Raw genomic sequence first — 25,854 nt, 5'->3', positions numbered from 1 at the left:
GCAATGAGAAGCTCGTGTATCGCAACTAGAGTAGCCTCCGACCTCTCTAACTAGAGAAAGCCTGCACAGCAACAAAGAACCAGCATAGCCAAAAATAAATAATTTTTTTAAAAATAAAAGGATATGCTTTAAAAAAAAAATCAACACTAAAGCAAATATAAAATAAAATTTCAGCAGCATTTTTCAAGTTTTTAATATTACTATAGATCCTTTTAATACTATAACTGAAAATGATCTGTTATAGACATAAGTTTATACCTCAAAGATACAAGACATACAAGGATCTAAGTCACTTCATCTTTTGTGGTATATTTGCATAGGCTTTCTGGGGTGGTTGCTTTGATCTTGTTGGTAGATTTTTGCTTGTATTTTTTTAGGCAAAACACAGGTTAACTTGAAGCAACATAGGAAGTTCTGGTTCTTTCTATTTTGTTTTTTTCTGGGGGGGGGCTGGCGGGCATAGTTACCTGACCAACAATTGAATCTACACTCTCAGCAGTGAAGGCTCAGAGTCCTAACCACTGGACTGTCGGGGAATTCCCTGTGTTTTTTAAACTGAAGTCTAGTTAATTGACAATATTGTGTATCAGGTGCAAAGCTATATATATATATATATATGTATATAATATATACACACACACACACACACGCTGTTTTTCAAAATCTTTTCCCTTATAGGTTACTATAAGATAGTGAATATAACTTCCTGTGCTCTACACTAAGTCCTCAGTGTTTACCAGTTTTACAGACAGTAGTAGTGTGTTATCTTTTAAAATCCACAGGGGACAAATGTGACAACTACGTGGGCACTCCAGGGGGAACATCTGATCCTCTTCCTTTGTCACACTTAAACCTCTTTCATGAGAAACAAATCCCTTAAACACCTGGGACACTCCCCCATGTCCCGGGGAAGCTCTCACCTGGATGTGTGGGGGATGCTGTATAACCTGCTGGTACTGCTGCAGGATCTGCTGGAGCTGAGTATGCTTCTGCATGATTCCCTGGTACTGGAAGCCAACTCGATGCTGCTGGTGCTGCTGCCAGTGCGCGGCTGCAGCCTGCAACTGCTTTAACCTGGCGTCTTCTTCCGGGTCCTCAGACTGAAGGTCAAAGAGGGGATATGCTTTTTTCTAAGTCATAAACAGCAACCAAGTTACAAGAAACCCGAATATGTAATAAAGTATTATGCTATAATAGTATGGAATCATAAAGTCCAGAATCCGTGCAACTCTGGCTGAGAAAAGCTATTCTATCTTTAGATAAAATACTTAGTTCTGTTAAAATCTTAGTGTCTTATCCTGTGATCATGAATACTAACACAAAGGAATTTACAAATCCCACAGTCTTTGCTAGAATAATCACCTCACTGTTCCTAAACAGGATAACCATTTCCCCAGCAGAAAGTGACCCACAGTTAGTGTCCTTTCCACTATATGAGAAACCTCTTTTTCACCATTAGTCACTTTTCACCAGCTGACTACAATGTAATCATTATGTTTCATTAATGTTTCCACATAAGGCTCTTGGGAGAACAATGACCTTTGGACCAATGTGAGGACTTTCCATGTGCCAGTCAGTAGGCTAAGCTTCACGGATTATCACTCACATTTAAGGCTTCACTGGCTCTATAAAAAAGCTACAATTTAAATATGCCCATTCTGTAGATGAGGATATTGAAGCATAGAATGGTGAACTAACTTGCTCCGAGTCACCACCAGTAAGAAGCAGCGCCTGGACTACAGCCCAGGCAGTTTGACAATAAAGCTGAACCTCTTAAATTATTGCCTGTGCTGTCAACATAAAAACATCCACCCTGGCATCCCTTTAGTGCTTAGATGCTCAATTCAGAAGAGTGTCTAATTCTTCAATTTCACTTAAACCATGAAAAAAATGTTCTTTTCTAAATCCCTTGAGGCATACATCTGATTATTCCACAGAAGAAATTTTACATGAACTTAAAAAAAAAAAAAGAAAAAAAATATATCCATTTAAAACAAAGGTATACATACAGACATACAGACATACATATATATGAGTCAGAAAAGAAGCTGAACAATTTAAAAATACCAAGTAATTAATTTCACGGTTACCTGGGGCTCCTCAGGTGGCAGAGGAGGCGCTACATCTTCATTAGTGGGCGGTAATGGGGGCTCCTCAGATGCAGCGGGTTCTGGTACTTGGCTGGTGGCAGGTACAGTAACGTCTTCTCTCACTGGCTCGGCTGCATCCTTTGCTACAATAGGACCCTTTTTGTGTCCTGGCAAATGCACTTTTGTCCTCTGCTGCAAACTAAGCAGGTGCTGTCGATACCAATACTGCTGCTGTTCCTACAAGAGAAACCATTTTTTTTTTTTTTTAAGAATTTTAGTTGACAATCCTATATATCTGCGATATGGTTTTGACAGAGAGCTACATCTGTGTCTGTGTTCACGTACTTATACATAATAAAAGGTAAAGCTGAACTGAAAAAGGCAAATAAACAAGATCTTTCCATTTCCCCCCCAAATGTATATAATTAAGTTAAACCAGGAAAAGGGGACGACAGAGGATGAGATGGTTGGATGGCATCACCGACTCAATGGACGTGAGTTTGGGTAAACTCCAGGAGTTGGTGATGGACAGGGAGGCCTGGCGTGCTACGGTTCATGGGGTTGCAGAGAGTCAGACACGACTGAGCAATTGAACTGAATGGAACTGAAGTTAAACCATACATATTAATTCAATATACTTCTCTACTGTCTTAAACAAACAAACAAACAAACAAACATGCTTTTGGAGGTGAAAGCAGTCTTTCTCCTAAACGACCAGAGTAAATCCTTCCAGTATTCATACCTACTTGTTTTTAACTTGCCTTTTAGTTTGTTCAGTTTTATCCATAGCGGTCTCATGATTAACGAATATAACCAACAGTCCTACCTCCTTTCTCAGTCTTCTCTTTGGCATTGTCCTTCCCGCTTTTAAGCCCCTGCTGTATCATTAATCTTTCTCTTTTAACTTTATTTCCTTATTTTTGGCTGTGCTGGGTCTGTGTGGCTAAGCAGGCTTTTCTCCAGCTGCAGGGCGTGGACCACTCGCTGTGGTGACTTCTCCGCCTATGGAGCGCAGGGGCTCAGTAGCCGAAGCGCAGGGGCTCAGTAGCCGTGGCTCCCGCGCTCTAGAGCAGCCTCAACAGCTGCGGCGCACGGGCTTAGCTGTTCCGTGCCACGTGGGACCTAACCAGACCAGGGGCTGAAGTTGTGGCCCCTGCACTGGAAGGCAGGTTCTTTACCACTGACCCACCGGGGAGCCCTGTATCATTAATCTTGCCACACCAAGGGATATATTGTTTCAGAATGCTTTCTATGTATTGTAAAAGTTTCACTCTGTCTGTCAAATATTACTGTAATTTGATTTTCTGTATGCTTATTTTGTGCTTCCACTTTCTAAAAACTACAACAATAAGTTTAATGTGGAAAAAAATTAGAAGATACAGTCTATCCTCATTACTCATGGATTCTATATTTGTGAATGGCCTATTTGCTAAAATTTATCTCTAACTCCAAAATCAATGCTCAGGGAACTTTCACAGTCACTTGTGGACACTCAGAGATGGGCAAAAAATTTGAGTTACCTGAACTGCATGTTCCCAGCTGAGGCAGAAAATGGCCATGCTTGGCCTTTTTGTTGAGCTCTTGTACTGTAAATGACTGTTCTTTTCAAGGTCTCTTTAAAGCCACATTTTTCATATTTCTGTACTTTTTGTTGAGGATTTTCCTATTTAAAATACACCCCCCCCTCCCCCACCGCCAAGCACAGCGCTGAACTGCTGTCTACTGTCCTAAGTGCAAGAAGACTGTGGTGTGCCTTATGGAGAAAATTCATCTGTCCTGGATAAGCTTCCATCAGGCGTGTGCTATAGTGCTGTCGGCTGCTGAGTTCAATGTTCGTGAACCAACAGTATATGTTAAACACGGTGTCTAAACAGAAACACATATGAAACAAAATTATGTACTGATTGGTTGATGGAATCAACCACGTGACCAAAGGCCCACAGACACCTAACCCTGTATTTCCCAACTAGGAGTAATGGTTCAGATTTCACTAATTCAGTGTTCTTGAAAACTTAATAAAACATAAAACATCTCAAATAAAGAGACTCAACTACAAATAAGTAAACAAACAATAATTAAAATCAACTTAAACAACTCAGCACTCAGAAATAACTACAGGATCTTCATTTTCCCAGTGTTATATAATTCCCCATGGTTACAAGGTTGTATAAGGGGAAAAAAAAGCTGTCATAACACTAAAATATTCACTAATGAACTGCCCTATATACTTCTATAATTAACAACAGCATATACTTCTATTACAATTATAAAGATGCAGGATTTTATGAAAATGATATTGAAGGGGAGGATGGAGCAGTACTACCAGTTAACAACCAGAAAGAATTCTTATAACAGGAACTGCAAGAGTATGAACAGCAAAGGTTGGAAAAAAGTCCCTAGAAAAATGTATAAATCCCTAAAATAATTTTTCAACATAGCCAAAAACAAATGATGCCAGTATAGTGCTGTCATACAATTTTGTCACAAAAATTACAGTACAGAAACCTGATCTACACTTTGTTCTTTATAAACTCTGAGATTCAGCTATTCTTTACAATTTTTGAGCTTTATTTTTCAAGACTGTGTCCCAAATCAAGGGTTTTTTTTTTACTTTTTACAATAAACTTTTGGTTCTGTGTTAAACGGATTCATGTTACTTGAATTCACTGGGATTCAGCATCTTTGGATAACCAGAATTTCCTATATTGTTATTATTTTATTGTATATCCTCTCTAATTTTCCACACGCAAATATACATTATATTCTTTTCTCACTAAACATACTGTTTTGTTATCTGTTTTTTCAATCAGAGAATGTAATTTTCTTGGGAGAGAGATGTCTCGTGCTTTTCTCGTATCCTACCTGGTGTTTAAGCACACTGCTGGAGCACACGGTAGAAAGTCAGTAAGCGACCGCTGAGCAGCTAAACACTGCTCTTCTAGGCTACTAACTTCTGTGACCTGAAACTTGCTGCAATCCATTAGAAGAATAAATGCCACCTCACTAACTCCATCTTGAAGTCTCGGTCACAACTAGATTTTTTTTCTTTTTGATTATCATACACATAATCACCAGCTCCTGGAATGTAATTACTTTTACTATCCAACATGAAAAAAAAAAAAATCACACTGCTATGACAGTCAACAATAATGTGGTATTAAAATATTTTTAACTTTCTTCCATTATTCTATGAAAATACTGAAAAACAGACTTATCTTTTAGCTTTAAAAAATTAATAAACTCTTTCAAGTAGAAGTTAAAAGTTTACCTTTTTAAAGCTGCTTTGAAAGCATTACCAAAAGATACAAAGATGCAAACCATCTTTCCTAAAACTAGAAGCCAGTGGCTATAGATATGAAGATTCTTCAGGTCTAGATTCTTTATCAATCTGCACCAACCTTATTTTCATGCTTTCTATCTTTGTCTCAGACCTAGTCTAAGATTAAGAACCTTGTTAGGAACTCAAGTACTTGTTGGTTTATGGATAGCATGCACTGCAGGTCTATTTCCATTTAATATGAACCCAATAAGCAGAACCCAGTTCTAATTCAATCCTAGGACAAGGTTCTGGCACATCTTTAAAGCTCTACAAATGAATGATGATGAAATCATTCAGAAATGTCCTCAGTGATCCCAGAGAAGGCTGCTTGCTTTATCTCTATTTTAGAAACAAATAAAAACGTGCCTGGACTTGATAATGAAGCTGAAATAGTAGCCAGTTCTTCTGAATATCCCATTGTATCAGACAACTTCATTTCATATAGGATGTTAGGTCATTAGTAGAGGAAAAACATAGTACATGTCACATTCAAAAAGAGACTGAATGGAGTCAAAAAGTAAGGATGTATTCATCACAAATACCATTACCAAAAAGATGCTAATTAATTCAGCAAGTACTCACTGACTACTTGCTACCAGTACAGTAAGGAACCAGGTACTGAGTGATTCTCCAAGTAGGGAAATATAAAGAAGGAGGAACAGAGAGAGAATGAATGAATATATGTGTACATGTATGTGATGCTTTAAAGATTAATTCTGAAAAGTTGCCTTTCCTATCCAGGTTGATTAGGATAAATGCCTGTAACACTATTCAATGCCATATCCTAAAGCAAGTGGTTTGGGGAGAGGAGACTTGGTAAAATGATGAAATGGATTTCCATTTTAAAAATTTACTTAAAATATATTTATTTACAGTATTTTTAAAGTTCACACTCTATTTCAGGGATTAAGGTCACCAGATAATCTTCATCCCATTGTAGGGAAAAAACAAAAAACTCCTTTACTTTCCTCTTCTTCCAGCTCCTGCCCACATTCTCTCTCTCCTTCAAACTTCTTGAAAGAGTTGTCTATACTCACCATCCCCATTTCCTCACCTTCCATCACTCCTCAAATCAATGCAATATGGCTTCAGTCACTATGAAACTGCTCCTGCCAAGGTCAACAATAATCTACATGTCAGTAAATGCAAAAGATAACTCACGGTCTTCATCTTGCTTGACCTCTCAGCAGTGACACAGTTGATCACTCTCTCCTCCTAGAAACAGTCTTCCTCTCACTTCTGTGGCACTTCGCTGTCCTGACTTTCCATCTACTTATTCGGCCTCTCTTCCTAGTGGTTCCCTTAGATACTGCGGTTCTGCAGGGCTAGACTCAATGTCCTTTAAACTTGATTCTTGCTCTAAACACAGTCCTCAGGAGACCTCATCCATTTCTGTGCCTTCAAATATCATTTTTATGCTGATGACTCACAAGTCCATCACGTCTCTCAGATCTGGCTCCTAGTATCCAAACCCATACCTAACTTCCAACTGGACATCTCCATTTGGAATCTTTTATCTCAAGATCTTAAACTCAGTAAATCTAAAACTTAAACTCATCATTTTCTTTTCATCCCCAGACCTGCTGTTCCCTTTCCTGTAGGCTATTAGTATGTGGAACCATCATCCACCCAGTTTCCTATCTCAGAAACCCAGAAAGCATCCCTGATGCCACCCTCTCCACTACTACTCAATCTCCAATTGGATTCTAGCACCTAAATATTTCTCCAGTCTTTCCACTTCTCTCCATCTTTTCCATCACCATCCAAGTCCAAGCCACTGTTAACTCCTGCCTGGAGCACTCTCTAGATCACTCTTGTTCTTTCCAACTCCATTCTCCCCAAAGCAGAATGAACTTTCAAAAGGCCAATCTGGCACAATGGCCCATATAAAACCCGTCAATAGCTTCCTACTACCCTTAAGATCAAGTCTCACCTTGACCTTTCAGTCAACCTTACTGAAATTAATTTTTTGAACTCCTATCTGGTTATTTCCTAACCCTTCTTCAGATTTCATTTAAATACTACTTGTAAAGGGAGATCTCTTCAATGAGGTTAGAGCTCCCGGCTATATTCATCATTCAAAAAATATTTATTATTCATCTACTATGTGTTAGACCCTGAGCGAGGCACTGTGACTACAATGGTGAACTTAAAAAAAGCTCACCTTTTCCTATTCCTATGGCACTATCTAGTGATATTTTCTATTTTATAATTCCTCAGCACTTTACACTTCTCTTAATTACTTTTTAAATGTCTTTTTCTCCCATTGGAACAAATCCAATGAGAGGAGGTACCTTGCCTATTTTGATCACCATCTCATCTCCAGTACTAAGCGCAGTTCTTGGCACACAGTTGTTAACAAATATTTGAATATTAAATAATGACTAAAAACTCTAATCAAAGTCAACAACTATACCTAAGTTTTGAGAATAAAAAAATAAATTACAATTCATGAAAAAATAAAAAACCAGTAAGCATTTTACCTAGCTACTTCATTAAACTCAGAGAAAAGTTAATTCTTCAAAAATCATATTCCATTAAATCAATACTTTATGATGAAAACTAGAAATTAGAAGACTATCAAGCATTTATCCTTTATATGCTAACTGCATTTCCAATCAAATAACCCTAGTTTATGAGTGATAAAGTTTTTCTTTATGAAATGCCTGATGGTAAATGTAGAAGAAATGGCAGAAAAAAATCACCACATTGTGACCTCTAATTAAGAAATGATTTTACTCAAAGACCATCAATGGATGAAGCACTAGATGAAACATTAGATGCAGTATTTACGGGAAGCTTTACAGCAGAGGAACTGGACTGTCTCGCCCTGAGCAATCTTGGCACCACTATGGGACAATCAGGTACTGAGTGCCTCCTGATGGGATGCCAAAGGAGTACACAGCACTCCCTAGTTACAAAGCCCCCTTGCCAAAAGGTAAACTTAAACCTAAGAGGGTTTCATGGTTAATGTCTAGTTTATAAAACGCATGGGAGAGAGAGAGGAACCAGCCAAACACCACTATGAGACAACAGACAAATTCAGAACGTGGGACATTCTCTAGGACAACCAACATAGATTTTTCATCAAGATCAATGGCAGGAGCAGAAAAAGAGACTAGGAGAGACTGACCTAAATCAGGTATTCTTAAGGGAGAGTGATTTTTCCCCCAGGATATTTGGCAACATCCAGAAATATTTTTGGTTTTCACAACCAGGTGCTGCTACTGGCATCTAGCAGGGAGAGGCTGCTAAGCATCCTGCAATGCACAATACAGCGCTACAACAAAATTATTCTGCCCAAAAATGCCTCAACTGAATCCCAATTTGAACAAGCCCTCAAAACATTATTGAGTCCAGTTGGGAACTTTAACATGGATAAATCCAAGGAATTATTTTGATTAGTATGATGAGACAATAGGGGAAATGTAAATAGGTCAAGTATTAGATGATAGATAGAAACCTGTTAATTTTGTCAGGTGTTATAATGTGTGTTTACCTTAGAAAAAAGTCCTTTAAAAAGATGTCAATTAAGAGTGCAGGAATGAAATGACATGAGATCTAAGAGTCATGTAAATATATTTCAAGCAAGAACCACAATAAAGGCCTAGGTAAAGCATACATGGCAAAATCTTGATACTTGTTGAATCTGAGTGATGGGTATGGGGGGGAATCATAGTATTTTCTCTACTTTTGTGCATATTTAAAATCTTTCACCATAAAAAAATTTTTGATGACATACTCCAAAAACAATGAATCAACAAAGAAGGGTTAATTGTCAGAGATTGGCACTGTCATGAAGAAGATGTTTGTTATCTAATAAACCAAAGTATCCTAAGTCTAGAACATGAAAACTCTTGTATCTTACTCAACACATCTTTGTGGGAAGCTGATAATTTCCAAGGCACTGTCCTAGGTGCTACAGGGGATAAAAAGGTGAACATAGAGAAGAGACTTTTGGACACAGGGGGAAGGAGAGGGTGGGACAAATTGAGAGAGTAGCACACCTTATCAGACACACATTATCATACACACATATGTAAAACAGACAGCTAGTGGTAAGTTACTGTGTAACACAGGAAGCTCAACCCAGTGCTCTGTAACAACCTAGAGGCGTGGGTTGGGGTGGGGAGTGGAGGGAATTTCAAGAGGGAGGGGACATATCTATACTTATGGCTGATACACATTACTGTATGGCAGAAACCAACACAACATTATAAAGCAATTATCCTTCAATTAAAAATAAAAATTAAAAAATAAAAACAACAACAACTTTTTTAAAAAAAGGTGAGACAGTCTCTTTCTGCAAAGGACTTATAATTTGAACAGAACAGAACCAAATCACATGGGTAAGCTGAGGCATGGCTTCATAGACAGCCTGATATCAGAGGGTTGAAGAAGTTGGGACAAATTCTAGAGAGAGGTTTAAAAAAAAAACCACCTTAAGAGGCTTAGCAAGGGCCTTCTTGTTCTGATCCATTCACACCTCTCAGATCTCATCTTCCACCACTTTCTTTCTGGCTGTCATCAAAGAATTTGAGGCACTGAATAGTCAAAGCACTAAAGATGTTCACCATAGACAAGGGTACAAAAGCAGAAAAGCAGTGTTCATGTTTATATTAAGGACTGGTTTGATCCGCCCCCACCACTACCAAAAAACCCCCAATTCGTTTGTCTCTCAAAATGGCCAGAAAAAGTCTAGTAGAGATGAGAATATAAATATCATATTTGGGCTTGGACTAACTCTGAGAATGGTTGGCAAAAACAACCACCACCACCAAAAAAAACCCACAAAAACTGGAAATTTCAGAGAGGGGTGGTAAAGGGGGAGAAATTCTGTCTCTATAATAGAGGAATCTGAGGAAACAACCTGATGGGATGGTACTAACTTGGTGTAAGCTAACAGAATCTCTCACTCTAATGTTTTACCCCAGCATCTCAGCTGTTTTCTCCTGATGATGTGCCAAGCACAACATATTACTTACTTAAAACAACTCCATTTCTTAATTTCTAATGCCAAACCACTGTAATTTACAATTAGAATACTGCATTCCCATCTTTCGGAAATCTTTTATATGCAAATCTGAGCTTGTAGATTAAAAGATTCTCTTTTCATTAGGGAATCTAGGTAGATTAGGAATTGCTAAAAGTGTCTATTTTAAGAAATCAAAACAAATGACTTCTTCCACTTCATCTTAAGAAATGAATTCATTTATTACTGTTACTCTATCAATCTTTGACATGGAAGCATCACTTCAAACAGAAGTTGAGAAGAGCTCTCTCAAGAATGGAGAGATGTAAAAAAAAAAAAAAGAAGAATGGAGAGATGTCATGAAAACTTTTTTCATTTTTTACAACTTGACCAAATTCCAAGGCTGTTACTCTGGAGTAAATGGTAACAATAATGCAATGCAGCAAATTGGTCATGTCTTAAAACTATCTTTAAGTGATGTGAGAAAAGGGAGGTATGGGGTCAATTCCCAAAATGACCAATAGACTCCCAAAAAGGTCAAATATGTAGACTTCCCTAGGTATGGCATATATATCTATGAACACAATTAGGATGTTTCTGATTGGAACAAGATTCCCATCCTTCATTTGCTGAGATTAACTCAGGAAATTGACAGCTATTAGTGGCCCTTAACTTTCTTTTAAAGGCGCTAACTGGTCATAAGATTTATATTCATTTCAAGTGTCAGCCCTTTGAGAAGCTTCTTCTTTTTACGCTGCCTCTCAAATACAATTTTAAGTTACAATTTGGCGCGGGGGGCGGGGGGAGGCCCTTTGCAATAGCAACAAAACCTAAAAGGCTGGTTAAAGGAAATCAAAGAATGGGAACTAACTCTTGATCCACCCAACTGCTCTGGTGTCTAGAAACATCCTCAAACACTGTTCTTCTAATAACCCACATTTAGCGGATTAAAAAGCTGGGGTGTCAGATCCCTGACTTTTGTGAAATCCTCTGGAGTGTAGATTTGCTCGTTATTGTTGGGGGAGGGAGGAGGGAATCAGGCCAAGCACTAGGTATTGCCCCCAGGGCCAGCTCACTTAGGGCCCTCTAGGTGAGACTCAACTCTGGGCAGGAGCTTTCTTACCTGTGGGGTCATCGTAGAAGGGTCTGGCTCAGGGGCAGCTTGCTGCTGTTCAGCGCTCTTGTTCTTGGCCCCACTCTCCAAAGGTTCTTGCTGGACAGTTGTCTTATTCCCAGAAGGGGCGGACGGCGGTGGCGGGGCCAGCAGCTGGGGTTTAGAATGGCCTTGGGAAGGGCGGGAAGGAGATGCCTGAGAAGAGGGCAAATAGGACTGCGAATGGCTCATATAGGACTGCGAGGAGGACGAAGAGGAGGAGTAGGACGGGGTGGGCGCCAGGTAGGACTGGGACGGTGGGGACTGGGAAGGGGACGGCTGGGCGGGGGGCAGGTAGGGCTGAGATGAGGCCGGAGGGTAGTACGAGGGCGGCGGCTGAGGCGGGGGCAGGTAGGACTGAGACGGAGGCATGTAGGACCCCGGCGGCACCGGGGGCGACTCCGGGGGGGAATCCAGCTCCATGGGAACCAAACCAGGAGGCCCGTCTCGTTGGTGGTGGAGCATCTGATGTTTGTACTGCTGCTGCTTCTGATAGCTGAGGGCCGGCCCGGGCGGCGGAGGCATCGGCGGCGGCGGTGGCTGCCAGTCCCCGTAGCCGCCCCCCGGCATCCCCGGCGGGGGCGGCAGCGGGGGCGGCGGGAGGTGATGGGGCTGCAGCACGCACTGCATCTGCTTCTGGTGCATCTGCTGCAGCTGCTGGAGCTGAGCCAAGTGTTGCTCGCGGAAGCTCATGAAGCCGGAGGAGGAGGGAGCGGCGGGAGTCGTCGAGCTCGAGTACCCGGGCCCCGGCGAGGCCTCGGGAAGCGCCACCGGAGGCGGCGGCGGGACCGGCGGCGGCGGCGGGTAGTGGCTGCTCCCGCCATAGCGGCCCCAATTCGGGTACATATCGGGAGAAGAAGGGCGCGGCGCTCGTCCCGGCGCCGTTACTCGTCGCAACCGACCCTCCAGGAGCTGCGGCGGCGGCGGCGGCGACAGCCGGAACTCGCGGCGCCTACAGGCCCCGGAGCGTGTAAACCGAGCGCGCCAGTGCGCCGGCGCTACCGAGCTGGGCCCGCGACCGGGAAGGTTGGGGGGACGTACGAGCGCGACTACGCCTGCGCAGTGGCCACAGAGCGGAGAACAAAGGCGAGATAGAGCGGTCCCGTCCTCAGCGGCTCTCGGTTGCCATCTTTCTTCCGGTTAGGATAATGTCGGGGCGAGTAGAAGATTGCCGTAGAACCATAGAGTCTCATCGCTGAAAACGGTGGTAGAGATCCTATCGCTCTACGGGTTCATTTTTGAATGGAGAAAAAAAAAAAAGGTTCCATTCACAATAGCAACGATCGCAACAACAACAATAAAAAAAAAAAAACCTGTGAAGCAGGTAGGACTAACACTAAAAAGAAATATGTAGAATCTATATAAAGGAAACTACAGAACCGTAGCGAATCATATCCGCATGGAATAAAATTAGACTTGAAATAATGGAGAGGCTTACCATGGTTCTGAATGAAAAGAAGAAAAAGTATAAAGATGTCAGTTCTCAAATTAAGTGAATAGGCTTCAGTCAGTTCTAACAAAAAATCCAATTGGGAACAAATCTGTGAAGATGTATTCTGAAGACAGAATGTAAATCTTCACCAATTCCTGCAGGTATTGTAAAAGCGGAGAAGGGGAATTCTTTAGAATAATTCAATGCAGAAAAATTTACTTTGGAGAATATCAGCCAAGGGGAAGAGAGTAAATGCCAGATAACAAGATTGTCTACAGAGGACTAGATTGGATTTAGAAAATAATCCAGTCTCATGTAAGACTAAACAGGAACTCCTTTGGCTTGAATGAATCACTGAAAAACAAAACTGATACACCCTGAATTCTGAAAACCAAAACAAAAACTATGAGACTGTTAAGTGTGTCAATGTGTCAGTTGTGCACCCCTTAAAGATTTGCCATTGCTTCCATCCCAACAACCCAGATCTTCACCTCTCTTAGGAGGTGAATGTGAGTAGAAAGTGGGGCAACTAAGTATCCTTCAGAAGAAAGAGCTTCTCATTCTCAAATAGAAATTTAGTTGTGTTCCTTTTAATTTTTATTGAAATATAAAGTGCATACCTAAAATTACAAATCATACATACAGCTTAGTGAATTTTCACAAACCAGTCACACTTGTGTTCAGATCAAGAGACAGAACATAACCCAACTCAGAAACCCACTTACTTGTAATTTTAATATTTTCAATTGAAATTCTCCTTGAAAACTATAGAAATAAATGTATTTTCCTGTAGAACAGGCTTAAGGAGAAAGATTTGTATGAGTAATGAGAAAATCATCTCAGATGCAGATGAAGAATGTGATAAATTTCAATGTCCATTTATGATTTTTGGGGGTTTTTTTTTTGGCTGCCTTGGGGCCCACTGTGTGCAGGCTTTCTCTAGTTGCAAGCAGTGGCTCCTCTCTAGTTGCCATGCACAGGCTTCTTGCAGTGTCTTCTGTTGCGGAGCTGGAACTTTAGGCATGTGGGCACACAGCTGTGTCTCAGGGGCTTCGTTGCCACACTGCATGTGGGATCTTCCCTGACCAGGGACCAAATGAATGTCCCCTGCATTGGCAGGCAGATTCTTAACCACTGAACCACCAGGGAAGTTCTCCATTTATGACTTTTTAAAAAATATTTACTTAATTAATTAATTTGGCTGCATCAGGTCATAGGTGCGGCATGCAGGATCTTTAGGTGTGGCATGTGGGATCTAGTTTCCTGATCAGAGATGGAACCCGGGTCTCCTGTGTGGGGAGCACAGTATCTTAGCCACTGAACCACCAGGGAAGTCCCATCCATTTATAATTTTTAAAAAGATTTGCAAGTCAGAAATAAAAGGAAACTTCCTTGATCTTATACACAGAGTACTTAACTAAGAAAACTACAGCAGACATCACAATGCTGAAGAGTTGAAAGTTTTCCCACTGAGATCAAGAACAGATGTACACTATTATCACATCTGTTATGAATTGAATTTTGTTCCTCCCCCCCATCCCCCCAAAATTTTTAGGTCCTCACCCCCAGCACCTCAGAATGTAACCTTATTTGGAAATAGGTTTGTCCCAGGTGTAGTTTATTAAGATGACGTCATACTGGAGTAGGATGGACCCCCATCTAATGTCTCCTTATAAGATGGCCATTTGAAGACCGCACACAGAATGCCACGTGATGCTGAAGGCAGAAATGGAGTCATGCAGCTGCAAGCCAAGGGATGGAACAGGTGGAACATACACTGCAGGTAGGAGTGTAAATTGGGATGACCACTCTGAGATACTGCTTGGCACTATCTAGTCAAGCTGAACAGCCCCAGAGTCTATGACCTGGGAATCCCACTCCAACAAAGCATGTAACCAACAGAAATGCATACATATATATATGTTCACTGAAAGACATGTACAAGAATATTCATAGCAAACACTATTTGTAATGACTGAAAACTGGAAAGCAACACAAATGTCCACCTGCACTAGAATAGATAATCAAATTTATATATTTATATGATGGAATACAAAACACCAGAGAGAATGAATGATCCAAAACTACATGAAACAACTCAGATGAATCTCACAAAGTTGAGCAAAAGAAGCTAGACAGAAAAGAATATATACTGTACGTTTGCACATATATACATTAAAAAAAAATATATATATATATATATAGATATAGATATAGATATAGATAGATAGATAGATAGTGTTGGAATTTAGGACAGTGGAAGGACAGTGACTAAAAGGGGGCAGAAAGGGGCTTGCTGATACTGATTCTTCATCTGGGTGCTGGTTGCATATCTAGGTTGGGTTTATGAGCAGTTCATCAAGCTATACTATTTTTTGTTTGAACACTTCACTGTTTGTGTAATTCAATAGTGTACCTCCAGGAAGACTGTGAAAGATGGAAGTTCCAAGGAATATTTACTATAAAATTGACTTTACAGATTGTTCAAAAATAGGCAAAATGAAATAGGCAAAATGAAATCATAATGTTGAAGTGAAGGTAATGCCTTTGGGGAGAAGGAAAATCTTAGTGACTGGGACCCGTCACCAGTAGGGTTTTTTGTTTTGTATTTAATATTTACTTATTCACTTGGCTGCATCTGGTTTTAATGTCGGCAGGTGGGATTTTCCTTGCCGCATGCAGAATCTTTTTGTCGCAGTACGTGAGCTTCTCCAGTTGCAGGGTGACTTGTGGGATCTTGTTTCCCCAACCAGGGATCAAACCCACATCCCCTGCATTGGAAGGCAGATTCGTAACCACTGGACTGCTGGGGAAGTCCCATAGGTAGGACTTTAAAGGGCTGACGATGTTCTCATTCTTGAACCGCTGGTAATTATGCAAACGTTTCCTTTGTTAAAACTTCAATTCAGTTCAGTTCAGTTGCTCAGTCATCCGACTCTTTGCGACCCTATGAATCGCAGTACGCCAGGCCTCCCTGTCCATCACCAACTCCCAGAGTTTACTCAAACTCATGCCCATCGAGTCGGTGATGCCATCCAGCCATCTCATCCTCTGTCGTCCCCTTCTCCTCCTGTCCCCAATCCCTCCCAGCATCAGGGTCTTTTTCAATGAGTCGGCTCTTCGCATGAGGTGGCCAAAGTATTGGAATTTCAGCTTCAGCATCAGTCCTTCCAATGAACACCCGGGACTGATCTCCTTCAGGATGAACTGGTTGGATCTCCTTGCAGTCCGAGGGACTCTCAAGAGTCTTCTCCAACACCACAGTTCAAAAGCATCAATTTTTTGGCGCTCAGCTTTCTTCACAGTCCAACTCTCACATCCATACATGACCACTGGAAAAACTTAGTGAGATGTAAATGTATCCTTTGCCGCTTTCTGATTGTGTGTTTTATTCCTCACAATTTTTAAGTTTTCAAAAGAGTGGGAAGGAGAAGAAAAGTGATGATAGTGGTAAACTGAGAAAGATGAGATTAGATGGAGAAAGGTGAAAACCTTTCTCTTGGCCTTTTCCTTTCCTGCCTGGCATGGTAGGTTCTTGCTATCAGGCCATCTATCCAGAACCCCTCCCTCAACAGGGGTCTTTCGTCTCCTCCACAAGGGGAAACAGCACTGATTAATCCTTCCATATTTCCCACGTTGTTTTGAGATAAATTTCAGCATTGTTCTAGGTGCTATAGGAAATCCTATCCCCTACATCTTACTCTAGGGGAACTAACACATAGTTGGCCAGTCCAGTCTTGTAGCTTGCACAATTAATTTTCAGAAGTCACAGCAAGAAAATTCTTTAAAAGAAGCCTCATTGTTTGTATGACACTCTTCTCATGACCTTTTAGTAGCATTGATTTCACGTATGACCTACCTCAAGCCCATTTTTTTAGAGACTAGTTTTACTAATCTAGAATGCAAAAAATAAAGAACAATAAAAACATGGTGGTGGTGGTTTAGTTGCTAGGTCGTGTCTGACTCTTATGACCCCATCACCCGCCAGGATCCTCTGTCCATGGGATTTTTCAGGCAAGGATATTGGAATGGGTTGCTATTTCCTTCCCCAGGGGATCTTCCTGACCCAGAGATCGACCCCTGGCCTCCTGCAATCCAACCCCAAGCCCATTTTTAAGAGACTAATTTTTCTAATCTAGAATGCAAAAACTAAAGAGCCATAAAAACACAATCTTATTCAAAATGAAGTAAGGGATGAATTAAAGCACAAATCACATGGAAGGTTGTGTGTGGGAGACTCTAGAGGAAGTCAGCTGTCAATTGTCAAGGCTGTCAAAATCAAGGCATGAATCTTCCCTGGATTAGGTTTATAATCCAGCTGCATTTCTCTCCTTATATTTCATTCTTGCTGTTACTAGGGAGTCTTGGGTGAGGCTGGGATGAGGAGATAACATTTGATTGGTTAGTGGTTTGAAGCCGGATTCTGATTGGCTAGTGGCTTGCATATTATTTTGTGGAATAGAAATCCAAATGCAGCTTGTACCATTCTAAACAATAGGATCTAGAGGCAAATTATCTGCTATTGGATCTATGCACCCTTAAGATTTGGGAAGGATTGTGTGTATACTCAGGGTAACCTGGTCATACATAACCTTGACAATACGAGTACTTCTTCCCCTTCTTATAACCGTGATGTTATGCTTCCACTTTATTCTAAAAAAAAAAACCATAGGTGTCCATGTGTGCGTGCTTCAGTCATGTCTGACTCTTTGCCTGCCAGGACCCTCTGTCCGTGGGATTCTCCAGACAAGAATACTGGAGTGGGCTTCCAGGCCCTCCTCCAGGGGATCTTCCTGACCCAGGGATCGAACCCCTCCCTGTCTCTTATGTCTTCTACCTTGGCAGGCAGGTTCTTTACCACTAGTGCCACCTGGCAAGCCCCATAAGTGTTCAGAAGTAATCTCAATTGCATGTGGTCAGTCCTTCATGTCCAATAGATCTGCACAGTTTAGGAGAGCCTGTAACTTATATCTGTTACAGTTCTTTGGATGTTGTCCACATAACAGCAGCTAAAACTTTAAAAGAAACGTGTTGGAAAGATATTGTAGAAGGCACAGAATAGACAAGAAGGCCATTACAACTAGGTCTAGGAGCAAAAAGCCAAGCCAGGAGCTATGCAACTGTTAAAGCTCTGAATACTGTACAAAATAAGGTTAAACTCTTTTTTCCCCCCCTTCAGCTACTCTATGCCTTCTCAGATCTATGGGGTGGTGAAAGGAAGGATTTGGAAGAAGGAGCCTCCAGTTCTTTCTTCAGCCTCTATGGTGAAAAGATTGGGCATTCTGATACAAATCCTAATACAACTGCACACAATTTGGGAAAGTGTTAACACCCCAAGAAAAAAAATCTAGGTACAGTTAGGAGGAGTGGATATGAGCAAACAAAAGCAAGAAATACCCACTCCCCTGGGGGAAGGGCCTCCATTTGCAGGCAAATGGACTCAAAGTACAGGCGTGAAAAGAATATTAGCATTATCAATCAAATTCAGAAAGAACACCACCAAAAAGATTTTCAGAGAGAATGAACTGAGGCTTTCTGAGCAAGGGTAAACTAGGAATGATTTTTAAATGTGTATAATAGTAATATATTAATTAAGTAGTCTAGACTTCTGTAGCGATGAGGAACTGAAGTACAGTAGGTTAAACAAAAGTTCATTTTCACTCATAGAACAATTCAGAGGTAAGCAGTCCATAGTTGTCATCTTCAGCTTAAAGCTTCCACCTCTGGGTTCAAAGTGGCTGCTCTGGCTCCTGCCAGCAAATCTGCCTCTAGTCTATGGGGAGGTAGAATCAGTTAGGTTCAGTTCAGTCGCTCAGTCCTGTCCAACTCTTTGTGACCCCATGAACCGCAGCACGCCAGGCCTCCCTGTCCATCACCAACTCCCAGAGTCCACCCAAACCCATGTCCATTGAGTTGGTGATGCCATCCAACCATCTCATCCTCTGTCGTCCCCTTCTCCTCCTGCCCTCAATCTTTCCCAGCATCAGGGTCTTTTCAATTGAGTCAACTCTTCGCATCAGGTGGTTAAAGTATTGGAGTTTCAGCTTCAATATCAGTCCTACCAATGAACACCCAGGATTGATCTCCTTTAGTATGGACTGGTTGAATCTCTTTGCAGTCCAAGGGACTCTCAAGAGTCTTCTCCAACACCACAGTTCAAAAGCATCAGATCTTCAGCACTCAGCTTTCTAGAATGGGTTAGTGAAGCATACCTTTTAAGGAGCTTGCCTTTTAAGGTCATAATCCAGAAGAGATACTTAGACCTAGCTGTCACTCCCTCGACATTGGTAAGTTCTTGATCACTTCTTATCCCAGGACTTTGCTATCTTGCTACTCCTGTGGTAAGTGTATCCCTGCTTGTGTTTATGTACGATTTCTAATCTTGCTATAGCTGTTCAACTCTCCGTGTCTTGAGATCTAAATTCCCGTCTCATGAACCCCCTGCCAATCTATATGTTAGATGTTTGTGGGTAAGATGCCCTACCCTCGACTCAATTAACAGTAGTTGAGTTTGCTGATTATTGTCATGGTCCATGTGTGGGTTGGAAGAGAATTTCCAGACACGAGGCAGAGTGAGAGGAGAATAAAGTTTTTTAGAGTAGGAGAGCCAAACCCTCTTGCAGGCTAGCAGCCAACTTTTATAGCCTCAAGACAGAGAAAATTCCTACTGGAATGTGGCATTAGGTGATAAGTTAGGATGCTATAAGGTGGATAACAGGGTGGGTATTTTACATAATATGGGATCAGGAAATGGGCTGGTTTAGATCCAGAGGATCATGGCAACAGTTGCTATGGGGCTTGGTCTGTTCCAGAAATTTTTATCATGTGACCTTGGTACAGGGCTCCACACCTGTAACCTTGGTGTAGAGCTCCACCATCATGAAGTACCAATTTGGCAATTAATATTGAAGGTGACTGCTCTGTAGGTGCACTATTCATGCTAGCTGTCTGTTCAATACACAGATGGATAACCCACTGAACAATTTAGGCTCAAAGTTCTTTTACCATGTCAGTCTCAAAATGTTTATCACAATTGGTACCCGTAATACAGGATTAACCCTTATCTTCGCTGGAATAGTTACACTTCTACTATCTTATATTTTCATTACCTATCTCAATCCTTTGTTTTTATAGCCCTCTCATTCCTAATTTTTAATATATTTGTTCACCAACTGTCTTGAGCTTTCTGTCCCTTGGCTGATTCCCCTTTTCCCAATCAACACGCTTCTCACAGTTTCACTTTCCTATTAATTCTTTTTTAAAAATAATTTAAAAATGTATTTATCTTTGACTGTGCTGGGTCTTCACTGCTGTGCACAGGTCTTCCCTAGTTGCAGCGAGCGAGAGCTACTTCTCTGGTGGCGACACTCAGGCCTCTCATTGCAGTGACTCTTCTCGTTGCTGAGCACAGGCTCTAGGTTGGGTAGGCTTCAGTAGTTGCAGCACGTGGGCTCTCGAGCACAGGCTGAACAGCTGTGGTGCACCGGCTTAGATGCTTAGCCGCCTGTGGGATCCTTCCTGACCAGGGATCGAACCCGTGTCTCCCTCACTGGCAGGCAGACTCTTTATCACTGAGCCCCCAGGGAAGCACCCTGTGTCAATTCTGGAACCTGTGTTATATCCATTCAACCTCCCTTGCATGCATCCTCAACTCTTTTTTCCTACTGTCACACTTGCCCTGTAAACTCTCAAGTGTAGTTCACTCCACCGATCCAGAAGGATTTTGTTAAATACGTCTGTGGAAACTACATAACACACAATTGGTGCCACTACTAATTCAGGTTCTGCAGTTCTGCCTGGGCATTCAACATTACTTTGCCATTTATGTGTCACTGGCATCTCTCATTCACCGCATGGCTATTTCAATCCTTCACCACTACCCCAAGCTTTGCCCCTCAATAAATGGCCTTGTTTTCAACATCACAGAGTCGAAATCAACATGATCAACATGTGATGTTTTCAACATCACTAAGTGGAGAAAGTTGATATCAGTAGGCACAAACTCCTACTTCTTCTCACACACCCACCCACTAATTTTTCCTGCCTCCTAGCCTCCAGTTTCGGAGTGGCTCTCCTGTCCCAAGTTAATCCTGGCCTTCATGCTGTAGATCCCATCTCTTGAGCCTACTCTGTCAATTATCTTTTTCTCTCTACTATATTTTTCACTTATTTTTTTCACCAAATTTTTTATTTTCAAAAATGCCAGACCTGTGGAGAAGTTGTCAGAGTAAGTAAATACAGTAACTCCCTGGTGATCCAGTGTTTAGGACTCCACACTTCCACTGCAAGGTCACGAGTTCGATCCCTGGCCAGGGAACTAAGAACCTGCTAGTTGCAGGGTACAGTCAAAAAAAGAGAAAAAGCACCCCATACTCTTCATCTAGGTATAACATTTGTTGATGTTTCACTGCATTCTGTTTCTCCTTCCCTCTTTCATCTATCTATCTGCTTTTCCCCAAACCATTAAACTGTTACTGGAAGATATTGTGACCCTTCACAGCTAAATGTTCAGCATATTTCCTAGGAACGAGGCTATCCTTACATGCAATGACCACAGGGCTTCCCTGTGGCTCAGACAGGAAAGAATCCACCTGCAATGCAGGGAGCTGTGTTCAATCCTTGGATTGGGAGGATCATGTGGAGAAGGGATAGGCTACCCAAGCCAGTATTCTTGCCTGGAGAATTCCATGGACAGAGGAGCTTGGTGGGCTGCAGTTCATGGGGTTGCAAAGAGTTACGACTTAGTGACTAAGCACTCACGAAATTCTACAGGCAAGAATACTGGAGGGAGCTTTGCACAGTGGCAGTATCGTAGACAATGAGGTTTATCCAAGGCGCAATTATTGCTAATTGAAAAAAAAAAAAAAAAAAGAATATTGGAGAGAGCTGCCATTCCCTTCTCCAGGGTATCTTCCTGACCCAGGGATCAAACCCACATCTCTTGTATCTCCAGCACTGGCAGGCAGATTCTTTACCACAAGTGCCACCTGGGAAGCCCCAACATAATATTCATGCTAAAGAAATTTAACATAAATACAATTACATTATCTAACAATCAGCCCATTATTTACATTTCCTTAATTGTCCCAATAATATCCTTTACAATTTCTTCTTATTAAATTCAGAGTGTAATCAAGAATCACACTGCATTTAGTTTTCATGCCTACTTAGTCCCTTTAATATAAAACAGTTCTCTAGACCCCCTTTTTTTTTTCACGACACTGACATTTTTTAAGACTCCAAGCCAACTGTTTGGTGGAATGTACCTCAATTTTGGGTTTCAGTTTCCTCACAGTTAGATTTCTTTTTTTAACTTGGGGTGTGGAAATATGCATAATTAATGTATCCTTCTGTATCTCACATCATGATATACATTATGTCAATTTGTCCCATCAAAATGATATCAATTTTGCTCATTTGGGTAAGGCAGTGTTTGTCATATTTCTCTATTGTAAAGTTACCTATAATAATCTATGGGGTAATACTTTGAAGATCTGAAAATACCTTGTTCCCTGTAGTTTTTCACCAGTGTTTCTGGCGTCCACTGATGATTTTTGCCTGAATCAGTTATAACAGTGGTGATTGTAAATGATTTTATATTTCTATCATCCCTTCTATATTTATTAGTTGTAAAATTCCTATATGAAAAAATTCCTCTCTTTCTTCCATTTTCTTTATTTATTCTAATGTCTTATGGATATGTGGATTCTTTATTAAAAAATGCATTGTACACCTTACATTTAAACAATGTTATAGATCAAATATATATCAATAAAATTAAAAAGTCATGATAATCCACTATTGTTATTAATTTTGATCCTTAAATTGTCTTGAATTTGGCCAGCTTGAGCCTTTTCAGGCTGGTTCCTGTTTCTTTTGGCAAATCCCCATTAATTTTTGAGTATTTCCTTGCATTTTTCTTTAATTAAAAAATTTCCTTATTATGAAGAGGGACAAAGATAGTGACAGAAGGCTCCTGAACTTCCTTCCTCCCTTGGACACACAGAATGTACAACCACACACAGAGCAATTCCCTCTGAGAAAAATCCAGAAACTAGCCCAGTGACTTCTGCACAATGAGTAGACAATACCTCAAAATGAGTAGGAAAGGCTGGGATACACTCTCACCGTAAATCTCACTCTCAGCCCAGTTCCATACAATTGGGAGGGAACCCCCAACTTCCAGCTTCTGCCTGAGGAGTGAAGGGTTTGGACCCACATCTAGTACCCAACTTTTAAGCAATCCCCTGGGATGAGTCCCTAAAACACCTAGCTCTAAAAGCCAGCAGAGCTTGTGTCCATGAGTCCCACAGGACCGTAGCAAACAAAGAAACAATTCTTAATGGGCATGTGACTTCATTTGATCATTAAACTTTCGTTTCTCACCGAGCATTACTTTGATCTTGTAACTAGGTGGTTTGGTTTTTTTTTTTTTTTTTTTTTGGTTTTGCTTTGTTTTTTGTAGTAAAAGATGTATCATGCTGGAGAAGGAAATGGCAACCCACTCCATCATTTTTGCCTCAGAAGTCCCATGGACAGAGGACCCTGGCGGGCTGTAGTCCACGGGGTCAGGAACAACTTAGTGACTAAACAGCAAAAACTAGAAGAAGAAATCCTATAGGAATCATTTTTCAGGATCAGCATATTCTAGTTACACTGAATTCCAAAGAAATACTGGTTTTTTTCCTAGGAGCAAAAATCCTTCTCTTATCTGAGACCAAACAGAGACCCCATGATGTGACGGGCCTGGTGATTTAAGCTTAAATTCTGACTCCCGAGAAGAAACCACACGCACACACAAAGCCATTGCAATTACAGCACTAAAAGTTAGTGTACAGTGGGATTCATACAAGATATGGATCCAGGAATTTCATGTACTAATTAGCCGTGGGACTCAGGACACATCTCCTAACGTTTACCGGTTATGAGGACAACCATGATACCCATGCATGAGGTTGCTGTTAAGGTTCAATGTGATGGCGAAAGGGAAAATATGCTATCGACTACTAGGTGCTCAGAAAATAAATTTAATTGAAACCTGACATACACTATTCTTTGACCCAGCAATCCCACTTGTAGGAGATAAGTTTCAGACAGAAAAGCAAAAGGACTTAAAGATGGAGGTTCATAAAGATGAACACAGAAGTGTTCATTAAGTGTTGAAATTACAAAGAAGAAAAAAATCGGAAAGGCCGACAAGTCATGGTCCATCAATGGCACAGTGGCTGCAAGCTGAGCGGGGAACTGAGCTGTATCAGTGATGGAGCTGACTTGCCTGAGGTGGGGTCCTGGATGCACTGATGTTTATGGACCCAGGCACATCACACAGCTTCTCAAGGCCTCTTCCCTCCATGAAATGGGAATAAGTGGTTACCCCAGAGCTTGTTGTAAGGATTATAGTTAATTCTTGAAAATGCTTAGAAGAATAAATACTAATAAAAACAATAAACAATAAAAAAATAAATAAAAGATGTATCATGTTACATTAGCCATCTTTATCATTTTTAAGTGGATATTTCAGTTTCTTCCACCTTTTGGTTGTTGTGAATAACACTGCAGTGAACATAGGTGTGCACGTATCTGTCAGATTTTGCTTTAAATTCTATCGTACATACACACAGAAGGAAGATTGCCAAATCATATGGTAATTCTATAATTTAGTTTTTGGGGGAAAACTACTATTTCCCATAGCAGCTGTACTATTTTACATTTCTAGTGCAAAGTGTCTCAGTTAATAAGATGTTGGCCATATCCTCACCAACATTGGCTCATTTTCTGTTCTTTTGACAGTGACTATCCTAATGGGAGAGCTATAATACCTCATTGTGGTTTTGATTTGCATTTCTCTCATGATTAATGACGTCAAGCATCTTTTTCATGTGCTTGTTGGCTATTTGTGTGTCTTCAGAGAATTGTCTGTTCAAGTCTTTTATCCATTTTTAAAATCAGGTTGGTTTTTTATTATTGTTGAGTAATGGAATTTCCTTATAAATTCTGGATATTAATCCCTAATCAGATATGTGATTTCCACATATTTTCTCCATTTCCATAGATTGCTTTTCACTCTCTTCATTGTTTCCTTTGATAGACAAACACTTTTAAGTTTAATGTAGCCCCATTTGTCTAGTTTTGCTTTTGCCATCTGTGCTTTTGGTGTCACATCCAATTAATCATTGTTAAATCCAGTTTTCTGAAGTTTTCTCCCTATGTCTTCTTCTAGTTTTATAGTGTAGATCTTTAATCCACTTTGAGTTACTTTTTGTGTTGAGTGTAAGGCAAGAGCCTAACTCTGTTCTTTTCCATGTGGTTATTAAGTTTTCTGAACACCATCTGTTGAAGAGACTGTCCTCTTCCCATGTGTGGTCTTGGTACCCTTGTAGAGAATCACCTGGCAATATGGTCAGCCCTCCACATCTGAAGGTATTGTACCTATAGATTCAAACAATTGGGGATAAAAATATTTGGGAGAAAAAAGTTCCAGAAAATTTCAAAAAGTAAAATTTAAACTTGCAAGCCCTGACAACAGTGATGGACAGGGAAACCTCATGTGCTGCAGTCCATGGAGTCGCAAAGAGTCAGACACGACTGAGTGACTGAACTGAACTGACAACTATTTACATAGCATTTATGTTGCATTAGGTATTATAAGTAATCTAGAGATGATTTGAAGTATACAGGAGGATGTGCATAGGTTATACACAGATCACCCGTTTATATAACGGACTTGAGCATCCACAGATTTTGGTGTCTGAGGGAGTCCTGGAACTAATCCCCTACTAATATGGAGGGATGGCTGCATGTGTGTGGGTTTATTTCTGGGCTCTTTATTGTTCCATTGGTCTATATATCTGTCTTTATGTCAGCACAACACTGTCTTGATTACTTCTT

General features: G+C 40.8%; 1 protein-coding gene and 1 non-coding gene across 3 annotated transcripts in view; one reads left to right on the top strand and one right to left on the bottom strand.

Moving 5' to 3' along the window:
- The window catches only part of YLPM1 (YLP motif containing 1), a 63,754-nt gene extending 51,198 nt beyond the window's left edge, over window positions 1-12,556 (bottom strand). For both annotated transcript variants that reach the window (XR_010663871.1, XM_065940074.1), the window contains exons 1-3: window positions 11,505-12,556; window positions 2,091-2,327; window positions 921-1,100 (exon numbers count right to left, since the gene is read on the bottom strand). Coding sequence is in view for 1 of the 2 variants with exons in the window: in XM_065940074.1 (XP_065796146.1) it covers window positions 921-1,100; window positions 2,091-2,327; window positions 11,505-12,380 (1,293 nt within the window). In the remaining variant the exon portion in view is untranslated. The remainder of the gene's footprint in view (window positions 1-920; window positions 1,101-2,090; window positions 2,328-11,504) is intronic.
- A 9,199-nt stretch (window positions 12,557-21,755) lies between these two features.
- Window positions 21,756-21,890, top strand: LOC136172828 (U4 spliceosomal RNA). The gene has a single exon (XR_010664149.1). It is a non-coding gene; the product is annotated as a U4 spliceosomal RNA (small nuclear RNA).
- Window positions 21,891-25,854: the final 3,964 nt, after the last annotated feature.

The sequence above is a fragment of the Muntiacus reevesi genome, chromosome 7 (assembly GCF_963930625.1).
Source record: "Muntiacus reevesi chromosome 7, mMunRee1.1, whole genome shotgun sequence".
Classification (NCBI taxonomy): Eukaryota; Metazoa; Chordata; class Mammalia; order Artiodactyla; family Cervidae; genus Muntiacus; species Muntiacus reevesi.
The sequence above is the reverse complement of the archived record's forward strand: the minus strand, read 5'-3'. Positions and strand labels throughout refer to the sequence as shown.